General features: G+C 62.7%; 1 protein-coding gene across 2 annotated transcripts; it reads right to left on the bottom strand.

The window, feature by feature from the left end:
• Window positions 1–416: 416 nt before the first annotated feature.
• On the bottom strand, window positions 417–4,011 carry BIRC7 (baculoviral IAP repeat containing 7). Of its 2 annotated transcripts, none has more exons than XM_074405386.1 (6): window positions 3,687–4,011; window positions 2,190–2,289; window positions 1,735–1,816; window positions 1,597–1,642; window positions 945–1,016; window positions 417–805 (listed from the first exon to the last, which is right to left on the bottom strand). In XM_074405386.1, exons 1-6 carry the CDS (start codon window positions 4,009–4,011, stop codon window positions 558–560), a joined length of 873 nt encoding a protein of 290 aa, XP_074261487.1. In that variant the 3' UTR covers window positions 417–557. The 2 variants fall into 2 exon arrangements, with proteins under 2 accessions (XP_074261487.1, XP_074261488.1); XM_074405387.1 differs by having other exon boundaries at window positions 417–760.
• Between the last annotated feature and the right edge of the window lie 13,043 nt (window positions 4,012–17,054).

Raw genomic sequence — 17,054 nt, 5'->3', positions numbered from 1 at the left:
AGGGGCAGGCGAGTCATGGTTCCCGACGGGGCCTCCGGTCCCAGAGTCCCCCGCCCAACCCCTGTCCCCCGCCAGAAGATCTTCAGACACATCCCGGGCTAACTACAGAGGCCTTGGAGAGCCCTGAGGCTGTCACAGGCGGCATGGGGCATCCCATCCACTTCTCTAGGAACTGGGGTTCACACGTCCCCTTCCCATGCAGGCGCTTCCTCCAGGCTTGGGCCCCGAGTTGAAGCCCAACCCGGCCCACCCTGTTCCCCAAATGCCTCCAAAGCTGGCTTCCCTTAACCGCTGAGGGAAATCAAGGCCGAGGGGAGCCACCAGGCGTCAGTGAATACAGGCCGGCAGCTCCGCGTGGCTGGCAGGACAAGGTGCTGAGAAGGACCTGCCGGAAGCTCAGCGTCAAGGGAGGTGGTAAGGGTGATGGGCGCTGACAGTGTGGCAGGGCGGGGGAAGGACCAGCTGTCCCGCCGCCCGGGAAGGGTCCGCACGGGTCCGGGCGGGCGGGGCCGCTCCACAGGAGGGCTGGCTGCGTGGGCACCAGGTGCTCACCCGGCCTAGGACAGGAAGGTGCGGACGCGGCTTCGGACGGGCGCCCGGCAGATGGGGCACAGCTGCAGGCTGGGGGCGCACTCGGCACAGACCAGGTGGCCGCAGGGCACGAAGACGATGGCCACAGCGTGGTCCAGGCACACCTTGCACGTCCTCTCCTCCTGCAGCCGCCGCAGCTGCTCCTCCATGTCCCCGGTCCCCGGGGGCTCTAGGACCCACCACGCCCGCCGGGCCGGGGCTGGACTGGCTCCTCCTGGGAGAAAGACCTTCGAATGTCCCCTTGCCACAGCCCCACCCTCTCTGGGCCGTGGAAGGTGGGCGTCAGCCAGCACCCCAGGCGCCATCGACCCTCCCCAGGCCCAGCCCCACCCTGGGGGCTCCTGGGCCTGTACCTGGCTCCTGGGCGCCTTCAGACTGGACTTCTCTTCCGGGCATGGGCAGCTCTGGGTCTCCGGGGGCAGGGGCTGTATACAGTTAGCATGGATTTGAGGCCTTGCTCCCAAGGGGAAAGCCGGGCTGGCTCAGAGACAGACCCACAGCCTGTGGGGTCCAGTTCTGGCCGGGAGCAGAGGGGCTTCAGAGCACCCCTGCTCCCACACCACTTCCCACCCCTCCCACAGCAGAGCAGAATCCAGAGGCTTCCTGGAGGGGCCGCCAGAGAAACTGCCCTTTGTCCAAGGCTCTCTGCACATCCAGCCCCTCTGGCAGTGGCTGCGGCCACTGTGTGCTGGGCACTGTTGGGGGTAGCATGGCGGGGGTGGCATGGCAAGGGTGGCATGGTGTGGCGGGGGGTGGCGTGGCAGGAGGCAGTGGGCTGTGCCAAGGGGTGAGCTGGGGGGAAGCAGAGTTCGGGCCTGGCATTGTCAGGAGGCCCCTGCTGCCCCATCACCGTCCTCAGGGCACAGCCCCCATGACAGCACCTCACACCCGGTCACATGCCCATCATTGTCCTTGCTGCCCGGCAGGGTGGGGACGCCCAGTAGCCTTGGCTGAGCACAGGCTACGGGCGCCCGAGGAGGCAGCCAGGGTGGTGTCGGCTCTCACCTGAGGGGGTCACGGGGCCTGAGTTTTCTGGTTCTTCCCACGGGTTCTGGAAGGAGCCAGAGAATGTTGGTGCCTTGGGGAAACAGGAGGGGCCGGACCCCATTGCCACCCGGAGCCCCGAGGACAGGTGGCACTTACCCAGGAGCCCAGCAGCTGGGAGTGAGCCTCCTGCACACTGTGGACAAAGTCTCTCCCTTTAGACCGGAGCAGGAACTGACACCTGCAGATGCCCCCAGATGCAGGTTGGGGCTCCGAGCCTTCGCTGTGGCCTTCAGCCCTTGGAGCCCCTGGGGCATGCCCTGCGGTGGCTGTGGGCGTGGTGTGGGCGTGGGCTGGGAGGCTGCTCTGGAGGCGCCTCATGGGCCTTCAGGGTATTTCCGTGGGAAAGGAATTTCTGCCCCAGCAGCCCTTCCCAGAAGGGGCCCTCACAGGAAAAGTGGGTACCTGCCGGGCAGAAGCACCATCCACAGAGGGGCCTTCCCAGTGCCCTGTGGGGCCGGGGAGGCAAAGCAGGCCTGGGGTTGGGTTGACAGAGCGCTTCGGGGCCCACCCTGACCCGTGATCAGATCTAGGGCGCCAGGGGCAGCCGGTACCTGGGGAACCATCTGGCATGCTCTGTCCAGGGGTCGTCCCCGCGCTTCCAGCTCTGCAGGCCCCCGTAGCAGAAGAAGCATCTCACCTGGTCCTGCTGGCCTGGGGTGTGGCAGAGATGCTGGCACCAGCCCGGCCCCACCCAGCCCCAGGGCCCCCGCTGCATCCTTCCAAGGCTGGGAGAGCTTGGGCTGGAGGGGTGGGGAGTTCCCAGGTGGTAACAGGGAGGAGGGGGTGGGCAGGGGGCTGGGCAGGTGATGTCACATGCATGTCATTTGCATCAAAGGTGAAGGAGACAAGGGTGTCTGGGTGCCGGGCAGGACGGGTGAGAAGGTTCAGGAAAGGACTGAACTGGCATTTGCATCGTCCACAGAGTGAGCGGTGGGGGCCCCCCAGCCTGGCATATCTGCCCTGGGGCTCCAGGAGTCAGAAGGGCCCCTCCCCAGGTCTCTGCTTCCCAGAATGGATCCCCAGTGAGCAGAAGAGGGGCGGCTACCCTAGAAGGCCAGTCTGGCACCAGGCTTGGTTTTAGGAACTCATGCCTTCCTTTGGGGGCAGAGGACCCCTCACTGCTCTACCTTCTGGTGGCTCCATCCCCTCATGGCAGACGTGGGGTACGTCACCTGGCACTGCCATCACAGATCTGGGCTGCAGCAAGCACTGGGCCTCTAGGAGCCCCGAAGAGGCCCAGCCTTCGCCTGCTGAGCCCCGGACCTCCAGGGGGGTGAGTGAGCTGGGCCAGCCCCTTCACGCTCAGGCTCCTGACTGTCCCAGACAAGGTCCCCACCCCAGCTGTCTCACATTGGTCTGGCCTTCCCAGGACGGTGCCCCCCAGAGCCCGCTGCTGGCGATGACCAATGCTGTGCCAGGACTTTAAAGCCCTGCTGCCCTGTCCCTCGGCCAGGAAGGGGCAGAGCTGGGATCTGAACTCAGGTCTGACCACGTGATCCCAGCTGCAGGGCCGAGGAGCAGGCCCAGGCCAAGGCTAAGATAGGGCGTCCGGGGCTTGGCTCAGTCGGGGACAGTGGCTGTGGGCGGGGGCCTGGGGAAGTTCCCCACAGACTGAACGGCCGGGACCGCGAAGCTGACCACTGCCTGCCTCGGTCACCCCGATCTGTTCCTTCAACATCTCACCCCGTGCAGACCAGCAGTGGGGGGGAAGGTGAGGGCCCCAGGCAGTGTCAGCCGCACCCACTTCTATCACAAAGGGGGACTTGCACGCCCAGGTAGCGGCCTCCACAGCTGAGACCCCCAGACTGCGGCCAGAGGCAGCCTCTCCTCCTGTCCCACAGTCTGACAGCTCGGCCAGCAGAGACTCCAGGGGAAAGTGTCAGGCACCAGGACGTGGCCCCTGAAGGGGTTTACAAGACCGTTCGGTCATCAGGCCGGACCCTTCCCATTGGGGTGTGGGTGCTATGGAGGAGGCAGAGCCCTGGGCTGGAAGGGTCCAGAATCTTGTCCAGGCCCTCGGCAGGAAGGCCCCGTACCCCAGGACTGACCTGTGTGGAAGAAGCCGGCGGCGGCCAGCAGCTCGGGCGGCACCCCAGCGGTCGGCGGCCAGCCGTAGAAGGAGGCCAGACGCAGCTCCTCAGAGCCCATGCCGGGGAAGGCAGGCCCCCTGGGCGAGGTGGCCCCAGCGCCCTCCTCCTCCTCCCCCTCTGTCAGGGGCCGCAGCTGGCCCAGGATCTGCCCGTCCACGTGGTCCCAGGCTCCGCAGGTGTCCAGGCCCAGGACAGCGCAGCACAGAGTGCGGGGCTCACGGTGCTCCTCGGGGCTGGGCTCCAGCCCACGGTGCAGGCACCTGGCACTGTCTTCAGGCCCCATGGAGGGGGTGGCGGCCCTGGCCAGGTCTGCAGCAGTAATGGGGCCAACCGCCAGTCCCAGAGTATGCGGGGCTGCCCTTCTGCAGCTCCTGACCCCCGCGCCCACCCAGGGACAGCAGGGATAGGCACAGTCTTGCCACCAGACACCCTGGGCGGGGAATATCCTGGGGCTGGCCGCTTTCTGGAAAAGCCCAGGGTGGCCTCTGGGGTCACATGCTCTGTGCATCGGGGCGTGTCATGGGGCCCCTGGCAGGGTCTCAGATCCCGCTCACCACACGTGGGCAGGCAGTGTCTCTCTGAGCCAGAGGGGAGGGAACTGAGCATGGAGACCCCTCCCCAGGCTGGTGCCTGTCCCGGGACTGTGGGGGAGGGGCTGGGGAGCCAAGATGATGGCTCTGGGGTCAGGCGCCCAGGGCAGCGTCTGGAAGCAGAGAAGGTTCAAGTAAGAACGGGGAGACTGTGCCACCCAGGCAGGGCCGTGAGTCCCCACCTTCGGGGGGACTGTGCCGCCCAGGCAGGGCCGTGAGCCCCCACCTTCGGGGGGACTGTGCCGCCCAGGCAGGGCTGTGAGCCCCCACCCTGCAGCGTGACTCTGGATGCACAGGGCCTAGTGCTGTGTCATTCGGGGCTGGGGCGGGAGGCAGGTTACCTGGGTGTTCTCTGAAACATCCCTCTGTCCCACGGGGCCTCCACAGGTCTGGGAGCAGCTCTTTTCCTCAGGCCATGAAGATTAGAGACAAAAGGGCCCGAGTTGTTCTCCCCTCCCCTGCCCCTTCCCCTCCCTCCCCCACCTCCCCCCACTTCCCCCATCTCTCTCCACTTCCCCACCTCCCCCTTCTTCCCGCCATCTCCCTCCACTTCTCCCATCTCTCTCCAGTTCCCCACCTCCCCCTTCTTCCCGCCATCTCCCTCCACTTCCCCCATCTCTCTCCACTTCCCCACCTCCCCCTTCTTCCCGCCATCTCCCTCCACTTCTCCCATCTCTCTCCAGTTCCCTCTGTACCAGCTTCCCCAAGTAGCCAGGAGAGAGGCTCTGATGTCCCCAAGAGAGGTGCGTCAGTGTGGGCACTGGGATTGGACGTTGGCTGTGACTCCGACTGCCAGTCCAAGCTCCACAGCTGTGCCATGCTGCCCAACTCCCAGTGAGGGAGCAGGGAGGGGGACTTGACCCCAGAGAAGCCCAGGGGCGGAACAGGAACCCCAGGGACACCCGGGCGGGACAGAGAGGACAGCTGGATGGGCCCAGGCCTCGCCACCCCCAACCCCCTACTCAGCCCTACTGAACCCTCAAGCCCGACAGACCCAGCTCATCCACCCAGCTGGCCCTAAAAGCCCCCTGTCATCCTTCAGCCACTCTCCGCTGCTGCTCCCTCCAGGATGGGGGCGTGCAAGGTCACAGAGTGTGAGGAATCAAGAGGAGTCACAAACTGTGGGGCCGCTGGTTACTGCAGGGACTGCAGGCGGGCAGGAGAGGGTTAGCCATGATGGAAACCATCCACGGGAGCGCAGGCGGGCAGGAGAGGGTTAGCCACGTGGAAACCATCCACGGGAGCGCAGGCGGGCAGGAGAGGGTTAGCCACGTGGAAACCGTCCACGGGAGCACAGGCGGGCAGGAGAGGGTTAGCCACGGTGGAAACCATCCACGGGAGCGCAGGCGGGCAGGAGAGGGTTAGCCACGACAGAAACAGTCCACAGGAGCGCAGGCGGGCAGGAGAGGGTTAGCCACAGTGGAAACAGTCCACGGGAGCGCAGGCGGGCAGGAGAGGGTTAGCCACAGTGAAAACAGTCCACGGGAGCGCAGGCGGGCAGGAGAGGGTTAGCCACGGTGGAAACAGTCCACGGGAGCGCAGGCGGGCAGGAGAGGGTTAGCCACGGTGGAAACCATCCTCCTGGAAGCATGGCTGGGGGGCACCGAAGAAGCCGGCCAGTCCCCCGCCGCATGCCCTGCAAGGAGGACAGGAGAATTGTTCCCGTTTCCCTACTATGGTGCCCTTGAACTCCAGCCTGGAACCCTGCCTCAAAACAAGCAAACACCAAACAACAGTAACAAACCCTCGCCCCACATTCCTCTGGAGAATGGTTTGAGGTTCGCTGGGCTCCTTCAGGGACCCTGTGATTAACCCTTTCTCTGCTGCAACCCAGCGTCTCAGCAGATGGACTTGCCGTGAGGGAGCGTCAGCAGCAAACCAATCACGGTTACCAGAGACGCGTGGGGCTGGGAGGGAAGAGAGGTTCCCTGCAGACATGCCGGCTGGCTTTGGGATTCCATGGGAGGGCCCCACCGGGACAGTGTGCCTACTCCTGTGCTAAAGCCATGGCCACATTCCCTCACTGGGTCCCCTCAGTCAGCCTTTGAGATGGGCACAGAGCTTATGTCAGAGGCTCAGGTAGGGGCATGATGAGTTGGCCAAGAGCGAGACGCAGGCCCAGGAAGCCCGTCCAGGGAGCAGCGGCGGCCACTGCGGGAGAGGGTTCACTTCCCCCGCCACGGGGTGGGGCCGGGGCCACAGAACCTGACGGGAGGCGGGGCTTCTGTGCCTTCTTCATCAGGGACGGGGAGGGGGAGCCAGAGCGGCTCTTGTGATGGGGCATGAATGATCATCAGGGAGAACAGAGGGACTCCAGAGATAGGAATTGACTTGTAAATGATTCCCTTGGCAACGTGAACCAACTCTGGAGGTGGATGTTGTTTCTGGTTTGGGTCTGTTGAGAGGAGCTTTAGAGGAGACATCGTCTCCAGGATGGGGACGGGTCTGTCCAGGACCATCTCTAGAGGAGACGTCGTCTCGGGGACGGGGGCAGATCCATCCAGGACTGTCTCTAGAGGAGACATCGTCTCGGGGATGGGTCTGTCCAGGTGAGGCTGTGTTGCTGCCGGCGCCTTTCCTGAGATTTCAGGGAAGCGGTGGAAGGCGACTCTGCGTCTCCTTGTTGGGACTGGCCCTAAAATCATAGCAGAGCCCCTTCCAGCATCTGCTCCCCTTCAGTGGCTGCTGATTGAAAGCAGAGAGCATGTGCCAGGGCACCATATGCAAGCCAAAAATAAAACTCCAAGCCCCCAAGTGATGGAATGGACCTTCCTCTTGGCCAAGGGTCCTCAAAGAAACCTGAAAGACTAGTCCAGGCCATGACAGGAAGGTGGGGGCCAGGCAGGCCTCGTAAGACACTCCTCCTTTGGAGTTCAGGCACAAATGACCAGGATTGGCATTAAAATCGGGCTCTTAAGCCTGACAAAATGGGCCAGGCACAGTGGCTCACGCCTAGAACCCAGCACTTTGGGAGGCTGAGGCCAGAGGATCTCCTGAGCTCAGGAGTTCAAGACCAGCCTGGGCAACATAATGAGAGTTTATCTCTCAAAAAAAAAAAAAAAAAAAATTAGCCAGGCGTGGTGGCATGCACCCAGCAGGCCCAGGCTGCACTGAGCTGTGATTCCAGCTGCTGAACTCCAGCTGGGATGGAGAGGGAGACCCTGTCTCAAAAACAAAACCCAAAACCAAAACCAGACTGTAAGATCCCGCATGCCAGCCTGACTCTGGCATAATAACATCACGTGGCAAATAAGGAAGAAAATTATTCTACCCCCGAATACATTTGTTTGCCGTATTCTGAAAAGACCCTGCAACGCCGTCCTTTGTGGGGAAAGCTTCTGTCTGTGAGGAATCTTTGCTATAACATAACTAGCCCTTTCCCCTCCCGGGCCCTCCCAATCCTGAAGAGTTAGCTGAGAGTCCAGACCTCTCAAAGGTCTACACAGGAAACCTGGCCACGTACTGTCTATGGCAGCTGCCCATGGACTTCATCTCCACAGTAGGACCTGGTCCCCACAACCCCTTAGCTTAACCAGATGCCCCTTCCCACTCATCTTTAGATAACAGCCTAACTCTTTCAACCAACTGCCAATCAGAAGATCTTTGAATCCACAATCCACCTAGGACCCCAACCAGGACCTGTAAGGCCCTCACCCAGGACTCATAAGCCCCCCACCTAGGACTCGTAAGCTCTCCTACCTAGGACCCTACAGCCCCCCACCCAGGACCCACAGGCACCCCACCCAGGACCTGTCAGCCTCCACCCCCTTCCTGAACCTGAGCAATGCACAGCTCACGTGCACTAATTGAGGTCTATGTCTCCATAAAACCAAGCTGTCACCCAGCCGCCAGGGACACATGTGCTCGGGACACAGTGAGACTGTGCCTCGGGCCGTGGTCCCTGCTTTAGGCTCAGAATAAACCTCTTTAAACATTTTAGAGCTTGGCTTTTTTGGTCATACATATTTCAGGGTGAAATTTGTTCCTTCACCATCCTGGCCTGCTGTGACGGTCCATGCTACCCAGATCTGCCCGACGAGGGCCTGGGACAGAGGGGCCCTGGGGCCTGGCGTGGCACTGCAGGGACCCCAGCTTCCCTTCCACACCCTTCCTTGCCCACGTCCTGCTTAGAGATCTGCTTGGGGGGTGGGTCCGGCCTGCCCCCTCCTTGGGCCCCACACCACTGCCTCTGGGCCTCCAGTCCTGGCAGTCCTGGGATTCTGGGTCAGCGGCTGCAATGGAAGGTTGGTCTTGTGGTTTCAGTCACATGAGCCAGGTCCTGCCTGCCTCCAGGCCGCTGGACCCAGAGCCCCCAGGAGCTGAGGAGGAGGAGGAGAGAGGTGGGAGGGAGGAGAAGCTGCAATCCCTGACCGGGGCTCAGGCCTGGGTTTCCAGGAAGCTCAGCGGGTGTCCATTGGGCGAGGTGGCGGGCAACCCCTGTACCGGCCACCCTTCCACGCCCAGCCCACTCCCGCTGAGAGAACCCTGAGTGCCCTCGCCAAAAGCCGCTGAGCCCGTCCCTCCTCCCAAGCTTGGGGGACCAGAGCCTGCTGGCACTGGAGCAACCCTCCCTGTGGCCACAGAGCAAGGACTCCAGGTGAACACAGGGCTCCAGAGAAGTGCATCAGAGGCCCCCAGGAGAGGCCAGGGCACGAAGCAGCTGCAGGTGAGACGGGCAGGCTGGCTAGTTTCCTGTTTTCAGACTGCCTGGAGGGGCTGGGCGGGGCAACTCACACCTGTTAGCCCAGCACTTCGGAAGGCTGAGGTAGGTGGGTCACTTGAGGCTGGGAGTTCAAGACTAGCCCGCCAACATGGCAACACCCGGTCTCTACTAAGAAAATACAAAAATTAGCTGGGCAGGGTTGTGCGCACCTGTAATCCCAGCTACTCAGAAGCCTGAGGTAGGAGCCCCCTCCAAAATCTCTCCACAGGCATCACTGTGAGACCTCCCCAGTGGTCTCTGCAGTGAGCTGAAGGGTGTACCCGAAAACTCACGTCCACCCGGCACCTGTGTGACTTTTTTCAGGAACAGGTTCTTTGCAGATATGATTACATGCTGATGAGGTCGCCCTGGGTGACCGATCCGAAGTCCTAACACCCTCTCGCCCTCCCTCCCGCTTCCCTCGCTTTGAGTGGTGCAGCCCTCACAAGCCTCTTTGGAGAAAGCACGGGCCGCAGACCATTTGTGTGACTCCACGTTTCTCTTCCAGGCATGTCCTTAGTCTCGGCGAAACCTCCTTCTCGGTCGATCGAGCCCTGCCTCTCGGGCTTCGTGGCTTACCGCCCCGCCCTGAGTCTTCCGTGGGGCTCCTCCCCGCCTGCTGGACTGGGCTGGGCTGGATGTTGACTTCGCCATCCAGCCACGCTCCAGACAGAGTGTGACTTTCTAAGTAAAATCACACTCACAGGTGCCGGGTGGACATGAATTTTGAGGGTACAGTCTTCAGCTCACTGCAGAGTTCACTGGGGAGGCCGCACAGTGATGCCTGGGAGAGATTCTGGGGCGGGAGGGGGGAACTCCTGGGCCTGACTGGGTTCTGCTCACAGATGTGATGGAAGGTGTGGCCCCCACAGCGGGTCTGGATGGTCAGTGTTTCTCAGTGCAGCTGCAGCTGTCTGGACCACACCTCCCGTGGCTGCAGCCCGACTCGGGTGCATTCGTCTGACTTATTTTCCAGGCCTGCCTGGCCCAGCCCGGTGGGGGGCAGGGGTGGGAGAAGCTGACGCAGTACAGCTGACCTGGCTCCTTCCTGCACCTCCCCAAGCCCCCATGGCCTGCGAAGCTGAGCTGAGAGGCTATGTAAAGCCAGGGATGGACGGAAGGCCTGTTCCGATGGGGAGGGTGGGAGGACGGGAGCAGTGGCCTCTGTTCCCAAATGTCCACCGGCCAGCCCTGCTGTCTGTGAGCTTCTGGCATTGTTTGGAAACATGAGATGCCCCGACTTTAGCCCCAGATTCCAGCCTGGGAATCCAGGAGGTGGCTGAGTCCGCTTCAGGAAAGGCTAGATCAGGGCGCCCTGGGGCTACCAGGAGGACTCTGGAGAGAGAAGTGGAAGCAAGAGGCTGCAAGAGGCAAACTGGACACTGCACTGCCCAGCCCCACGCGGCAGAGGGAGCAGGAGGTCACCAACTCCACCCCAGGGTACTTCCGTTTCTCTGCTGGGGCGGGGTGCGGGCGGCGGGGTGGACGTGTGTGTTAATCGGAGCTTTCTGGGAGTGCGGAGGACCAGCCTGAGCATCACTGCCTGGGATCTGCTGTGTGTGTCCATTTGAATCTAATGAAATAAAACGGAAAGTGTGGTTCCTCGATGTCGGGGCCTCAACAGCGGCGCCTACAGGACACAGCCGCGCACAAGCCACAGAACGCCCGCGGGTGGGTGAGCCGCCGGCGCTCACTTTCCCCTTTCTGGTGCTGCCTCCCAGCTGGGGAAAGCAAGGCAGGTCCCTGGGGTGGGGGGTGGGGGGAAGCGCGGAGGGTCTGACTCCGGGTTCAGAGCTCCCCCTGCTGGACACAAAGGAAGTGACAGCACAGCGGTGACACTGGGGGCGCCGGAGCTGTCCCTGCAGACGAGGGAGGACCAGTGGTCCCAGGTGTCCCCAGGGTGGGCACGAGATTTCGAGGAGCCACAGGAGGCTTCAGAGAGGAGGTGAAGCAGGAGGCGTGAGGCAGAGGGAACAGCGTGGGCCTCGGGGACGTGTGTGTGGCTGGTGCCGTGGGAACTGCAGGTACGGGAGGTGCTGGGAACGAGGGAGTGATCTGAGCAGGGCTGGGTTTCAGGCAGGGGCTGTCCAGACACCCTCCTCCCCTGTGGGACTGTGGGCCAGGCCCAAGGTGCACATGCTATGCTTGTCACTGTGGTCGGGACCCTCTGCTGCAGGTGACAGAAAGAGCTAAAAATGAAATGTATTGATTTGATTTTTGGTTTACCCAACCAAAAGCACAGAAGTGGACTGCTTCAGGCTCGGCTGGATCCAGGTATTGATGTGTCTTCATTCTCTTGCTTCTCCCTCTCCGGGCCAGCATCATTTCCAGGCAAGGGCGGCCGCTAGCAGCTACTGTGCTCACAGCTCAGCACTACCAGGGTGAAAGCAACCCATGCCCAGAATTCCAGCCCCTCTCCTGGACAGGTGCTCCCAGGCTCCAGTCAGGCCCGGGTGAGGCACCCACCCCCGAGCCACAGGGACTGAGGAGGGACGCTCTGAAAATATCCGGAGTGTGGTCACTTGGCTGAAGGGACTGCCTGCCACGCAGCCAGCAGGGTGGGTCACCCGAGACACCTGTTGAGCCACGTGGAAGGGTAGGGGTGTCCCCGTGGCCCTCCCCGTGCTGGGACAGGCGCTCCCCTGGGGAGAGGTTGCCGTTTGCAAGAGCAGATGAAAACAGCAGCATCTTTCACTAGCGCAGAACTCAGCACCTGGCGCACTTCCCTGCGGCACCGCCCCACCCCAGGCCTGCTCTCGGGAGCTAGCCCTGCCCCCTCTCCTTCCTGCCCTGCCCAGGCACCTGGCCCAGGCACATCCAGCCATTGTGGGCCGTTCCTTTCTGGGCCACCTGTAGCTCTGGCTGTGAAGTGTGAGCCTGCAGGTGCATATCTGTGTCGCCTGCTCATGTTGGCTCCTCTCTGGTCCTCCTCCTGGCACACTCCCCTCCCTGCTTTCTAGCCAGAGTCATCCCCATGGCCCCCTCTTTGAAGACCTCTCTGGTAGAGCCCCAGAGTCCTGGTGGCATCTGTGACTGCTCTGGTGTTTTGCAGACCCAGGGCTGGCCTCACAGGATATGACCCCAGCCATCCCACAGCAAGGGCCCCACACCCAGAGGCTGCTGAAGTCGCCATCTTGATATGAACATTTTGTCTTTGAATTTGTGTTTTGTGAGCGCCATCTGATGAGATGGTGGCATGCGCCTGCACTTGGGGTCTGGGAGCCTGGCTTGGCACAGCCCTCCTTCCCCCCTCCCAGGAATGGCCCTTGGCCACCCAGTGACTCCTGCCAACCCTCATCTCAGCAGGGACCTGGGTGTGGGCACAGAGGGGACAGGGGCATGGTCCATGCACAGAGCCACAGGGACGAGCTCAGCTGCCTGCGAGAGTCTCCCCTCCTCCTGCCCAAGAGCACATGACGTTAAAAAGCAAATAAAAACATCGCAGGTGCAGAGAGGGACGCTGGGAGGAAGGAAGGAGCCTTCTCCAGCTGTTTGAACCAGGGCCCCAGTTTTCGTCCCGCCCTGCTGGGACCCCGCCTGGCCCCAGGTGAGGCCCCCCCTCACCAGAGCAGAGCCTGCATCATCTCACTGCTGAGCGCGGCCCCAAGGCAGGAGGTGCCACAGGAACAGCGCGGCCCGGCCCTGCAGTCCCTGCCGTCGTGGCCTCTGCGACGTGCTCCCATCTGCTCCCTGAGCCTCCGCCTCGGCGCCAACACTCTGAAGACACTGGCCCCAGGCCGCCGGGCACTGGTCCTCACAGGCAGATGACAGTTCTCTGAGGTGGGAGAAAAGGCTCTTGGTGGAGTTCGGACAGCACCGTTTCAACTCCTGGAAAAGCAGGGAGGGAGCGGAGGCCTGGGGACAGCAGGGCCGGGCTGGCGGCTTTCCCGTTCAGGCTGGGCTGCCGGGCACTGCACGCCACACCGACGGTGCAGGGCCGAGGACCGGGCAGGTGCCAGGGCTCAGGAGCAGGTTAAAGTTCGGGGCGCTGCCGGAGGAGCTATGTGGCCTGGGCACTCCCATCAACGTCTCCGAGGCTTAGCTGCTCCAGGAACCAAGAGCCGCTTCCACACCCGTCGGTTCTCCAGATGCGACGCCGAGCTTCCGTCGCGTGCCGTCTCCCCAGCACCTGCACTCGGCGGTGGACACGGGGCCCCGTTCAGGGAGCCGACCCTCTGCTAGGCAGGCAGGTGCTGCCACGTCCCGCCTCCTGCTGCCCGCCCACCCGGGCACCCTGCCCGCCTCCCTGCGTCCTCGGTTGCCGAGTGCCTGCCTGTCCTGAGCCTCCGGGCTCCGCTCTGTCCTGCCCCCGTCACAGCTCGGATCCACAGTGACTCGCCTCCCTCCCTCTCCCATCTGGGTGCAGGAGCAGCAGCGCCCAGCCCGCTCCTCCCCGGGCGTGGAGAACAGCAGGTGCTCGGTGGAGCTGGATGGACCTTTGCAGGGCTACGGAAGATCCCAGCGCCAGGAGCTCTGGTGGGCAGGGCCCGCCTGGTGCCCCCGCACCCCACACACGTAGTAGGCGTGTGCTCAGTTCACACTTGCGGGGTGACTGGTCCAGTGAGGAACTTACGGGGAGGTTTGAAGCCGCCGAGTGCCGTGCGTCACGGGAGGCCTGTTGGCGCACTCCTGGGGCCAGGGAGGCAGGAGCAGCCAAGACAGCACCAGCCGGTCTCATCAGGACAAAGCAGCCCCACCAAAGAGAGCAGCACATCGGGGGACGCCTCTGGAAGGAGGCCTGCCGACTGCGGATGAGCCCCGGGGCTGAGCTGCGGAAAGAGATGAGGGCATGAGGGCCCGAGACCGCGTGTGTGGAGATGGTGGCTGCGTGAGTGGCTGACGCCCATCGGGGCAGAGGGGTGTCTTGGTCGAGAGCCCCCGGAGGCCAGCGGCAGGGTGGGCTCTGCCCAGCACTCAGGAGGGGTTTGGTTCAGCTGAGGATCATCTGAATTCAGCGCCCACAGCATCTGGACCCTGCACCCAGCTCAGAAACCTCCTCTTGGCTGGAGGTTTGGGGGCCCTCTGACCACATCAGCAAAATGTCCAATGTAAGCGCCCAGGGATTCCATGGGCAAGAGGCCTCCTGCCAGGTGTCTTTGCACATGTGTGGGTGTGTGTTGGGGCCAGGACACTCAGTGCATGAGGCTGGAGCCCACACCCTCCCTGGAGTGGGCCAAGGCCGGTGGATGGTGGGTGCTGATACTCAGCAGCACTGTGGGTCCCCGGCAAGTGAGGTGCACGGGCAGGTGGCAGAGACAGAGACACCCTGGACACACAGGCAGGCATCTGGAGGGCCCCTCTCTGAGGGGTTTGGGGGGTGGTTTCTGCTTCCCACCGTATATCCTTTGAGTGCAGAGAGGATTTTTAACCATGCGCCTATATGACTTCGAAATAAATAAAAACCCAAAGCTTTTTAATGCTAGAAAGGATTAGATGATCCCTTACCACCTGGGGGTGCTGCTGGGAGGGGTGCTGCCCGGAGAGGTTGCTGTCTGGGGAGGGGTTGCTGCCAGGGGGAGGGGGTGCTGCCGGGAGGGAGTGCTGCAGGGGGGTCGGGGGGAACGGGTGCTGCCGGCTGCTGGGAGGAGGCTCTTGGATGAGCAACAGGTTCCCTGAGCAAGAGGGTTCCCGTCTGAAGGAGGCATCCCACAAGGGATGGACTTGTCTTGATGTCATTGAGGGCGCAGGCTTGGAAATGGCAGGTGTGGTCTCAAGACTGATGGGCTTCCCAGAGAAGTCAGCAAACCCTCTGATCTGTTTCATGAGGAGCTGCCTGCTCCCTGTGAGGGAGAAACAGTTGGCCTCTGACAGTGCTGGGTCACCTCCCTTCGCCTGGTCGAGCTAGGCTGGGGGGTGAGCCTGGGCAGGCCGGGAAGCAGATGGGCCCTCCAAGCTTACAGGCAGCTCGACTCCTGGCTTCCTGTGACACCCTCCCAGGTCCTCAGGCCTGGCCAAGCGCATGGCTTTCCCCCCAGAGCTGGTCTGGGGTCCTCAGCCTCCCCCACTGGTGCTACCGTCCTTGCATTCGAGTCACTCTGGGGTGCCCTGTTCCCGGCTAGCTAGACCTGTGCTGCCCTGCGCAGCCTCAGTCTCCTTCCGTGTCAGGACCAGCATGGAGCCTTCTGGAGTTCAGGGCAAAAGGCTGAGTGGGTCTGGGCAGTGGCTGTGGGGTCTTGCCAGCCTCTTCCCTGCCAGTGGGGCTAGGCTGGCATGGTGGCGCGTCCTCAAGCCTCAGTGGGGGAGCCACTCCTTCCATCACATTTGTGAGCAGAATCCACTCAGCCCCAGGAGTCCCCCTCCAAAATCTCTCCACAGGCATCACTGTAAGACCTCCCCAGTGATCTCTGCAGTGAGCTGGAGTGTACCCGAAAACTCATGTCCACCCGGCACCTGTGTGATTTTATTTAGCAACAGGTTCTTTGCAGATATGATTACGTTATGATGAGGTTACCCTGGATTAGGGTGCGCCCTAAATCCAATGATGGGTGTCCTTATGAGAACAGACACCGACAGAGGAAGAGGCCAGGAGGTGACTGAGTTGAGGAGGAAGATGAGGAAGGACTGCCGGCCTCCACCGGAGGCTGAAGGAGTCGGGGGAGCCTCCCCGAGGGCCCTCACCTCCAACTCAGCCCAGAGAATACATTTCAGTTACTTAAGACCCCCCCGTTCCTGGTACTTTGTTACGAAGGCTCCCCAGGGTCCTGCATCGGCGGCACCGGGCCACGGGAGAAGGCCCCCAGGCTCTGAGTGGTCACTTCCTGCATGGCCAGTGTTGCCTCCGGTGACTGCCTGGGCACTTGCAGGCAAAGACAGCAGGTCACAACCAGCGTTGATGGAGCCGTGGCCTGACACCAAGGGCTGCAGGCCCAGTTTCTTCCACGGACTCATCCTGTGAGAGGGGAGTGTCACCCGCCACGGAGAACAGGAGGCCTGAGGCTGAAGGCCCTGTAACTGGCTGTGTGGCTCTCAGCTCCAGTGGTGACCACTGCACTGTCCTGCCTGAGGGATGTGATCCGTGGGAGAAGACGGACAGAGGCTGTGAGAGTCTGACCACCCAGACACCCCCTGGCTGCCGTCACGGCCGCCAAGCAGTTCAGTGTCCCGGGAAGCACGAACTCAGGCCCTGCCCAGGGTGCACAGACCTCATCAGACAGAGGCAGGTGGCAGGGTGCCTCCAGGAGCCCCGCTGGACCTACAATCCCCACACATCTCCATGTCTTTTTCACATCTACCCCAAATGCACGGATTTCACGTTGGCCTGAGCTGCGCACGGCCCAAGCATATGAAGTCCCAGTGCATCCAGATTCAGCCCCAGGGCGCCAGACCTCCCCAGCTCTGTTCCAGAGAAACACGCCCAGCCTGCCTTCCCCAGCTTTAGGCGAGGCAGGGCCCAGGGAGGCCTGGTGAGGGGCCAGCTGAGCGGCGCTGGACGTGCCGAGCCGCAGCGCTCTCTGCGGCGGGCGTTTCCACCTCCTCCTGCGGCGGCGAGGGGCTGTCTGCTGCGCCACCGATGTGGATGTCCAGGCGCGGAGCCGTCTTGGGACTCCACTGCCGTCCCTGCTGTCACCGCGCCCCCTGCTTAGGGCCTCTGCCCGGGCCCACTCTGTGAACGCCCCTTTGTCGTCTGCCTGCCTGACACCCCAGTCCAGGCTTTCTCCTGGCGCGGGACCCAGATCCAGGCCCCGTGAAGATGCTACGCCCGCCAGAGCTGGAAAGGAAAGGATGGACCTGGAAGGCTCTGCGGGGAGTTGGCTCCCGGAAGCGAAATTCAACACCTGACCAGAGGGGCGTCCAGGCTGGGGACGCTGCGGGGTCAGGAAAAGGGAACTGGGCGCTCTTCGCACGGCGGCAGCCAAGAAGGGGCTGCGCATCCCCGAACGGACGCCGGAGGTCCCGCGGCCCGGCCCAGAGCAGCGCCGCACGGGCCTTTCTTCCTGGTGATGAAATCGGGGTCGCGAATCTAATGTGCAAACTCGGTGATGAGCCCGCCAGCCTCTTGCAGGCCCAGGGCTGCGTCCCCCAGGCCCGGGGCTC

Source organism: Saimiri boliviensis, chromosome 9, assembly GCF_048565385.1.
Source record: "Saimiri boliviensis isolate mSaiBol1 chromosome 9, mSaiBol1.pri, whole genome shotgun sequence".
NCBI lineage: Eukaryota > Metazoa > Chordata > Mammalia > Primates > Cebidae > Saimiri > Saimiri boliviensis.
This window is presented reverse-complemented; position numbering and strand designations above follow the sequence as displayed.

What these genes read in the sequence shown, in the direction of transcription:
- BIRC7 (XM_074405386.1), bottom strand. Translation starts at nt 4,011, where the DNA reads ATGGGGCCTGAAGACAGTGCCAGGTGCCTGCACCGTGGGCTGGAGCCC. An exon ending in CGCCGGCTTCTTCCACACAG is followed by an intron (nt 2,290 to 3,686) that starts GTCAGTCCTGGG and finishes GCCACACCCCAG; the next exon opens with GCCAGCAGGACCAGGTGAGA. An exon ending in CATGCCAGATGGTTCCCCAG is followed by an intron (nt 1,817 to 2,189) that starts GTACCGGCTGCC and finishes GGGCATCTGCAG; the next exon opens with GTGTCAGTTCCTGCTCCGGT.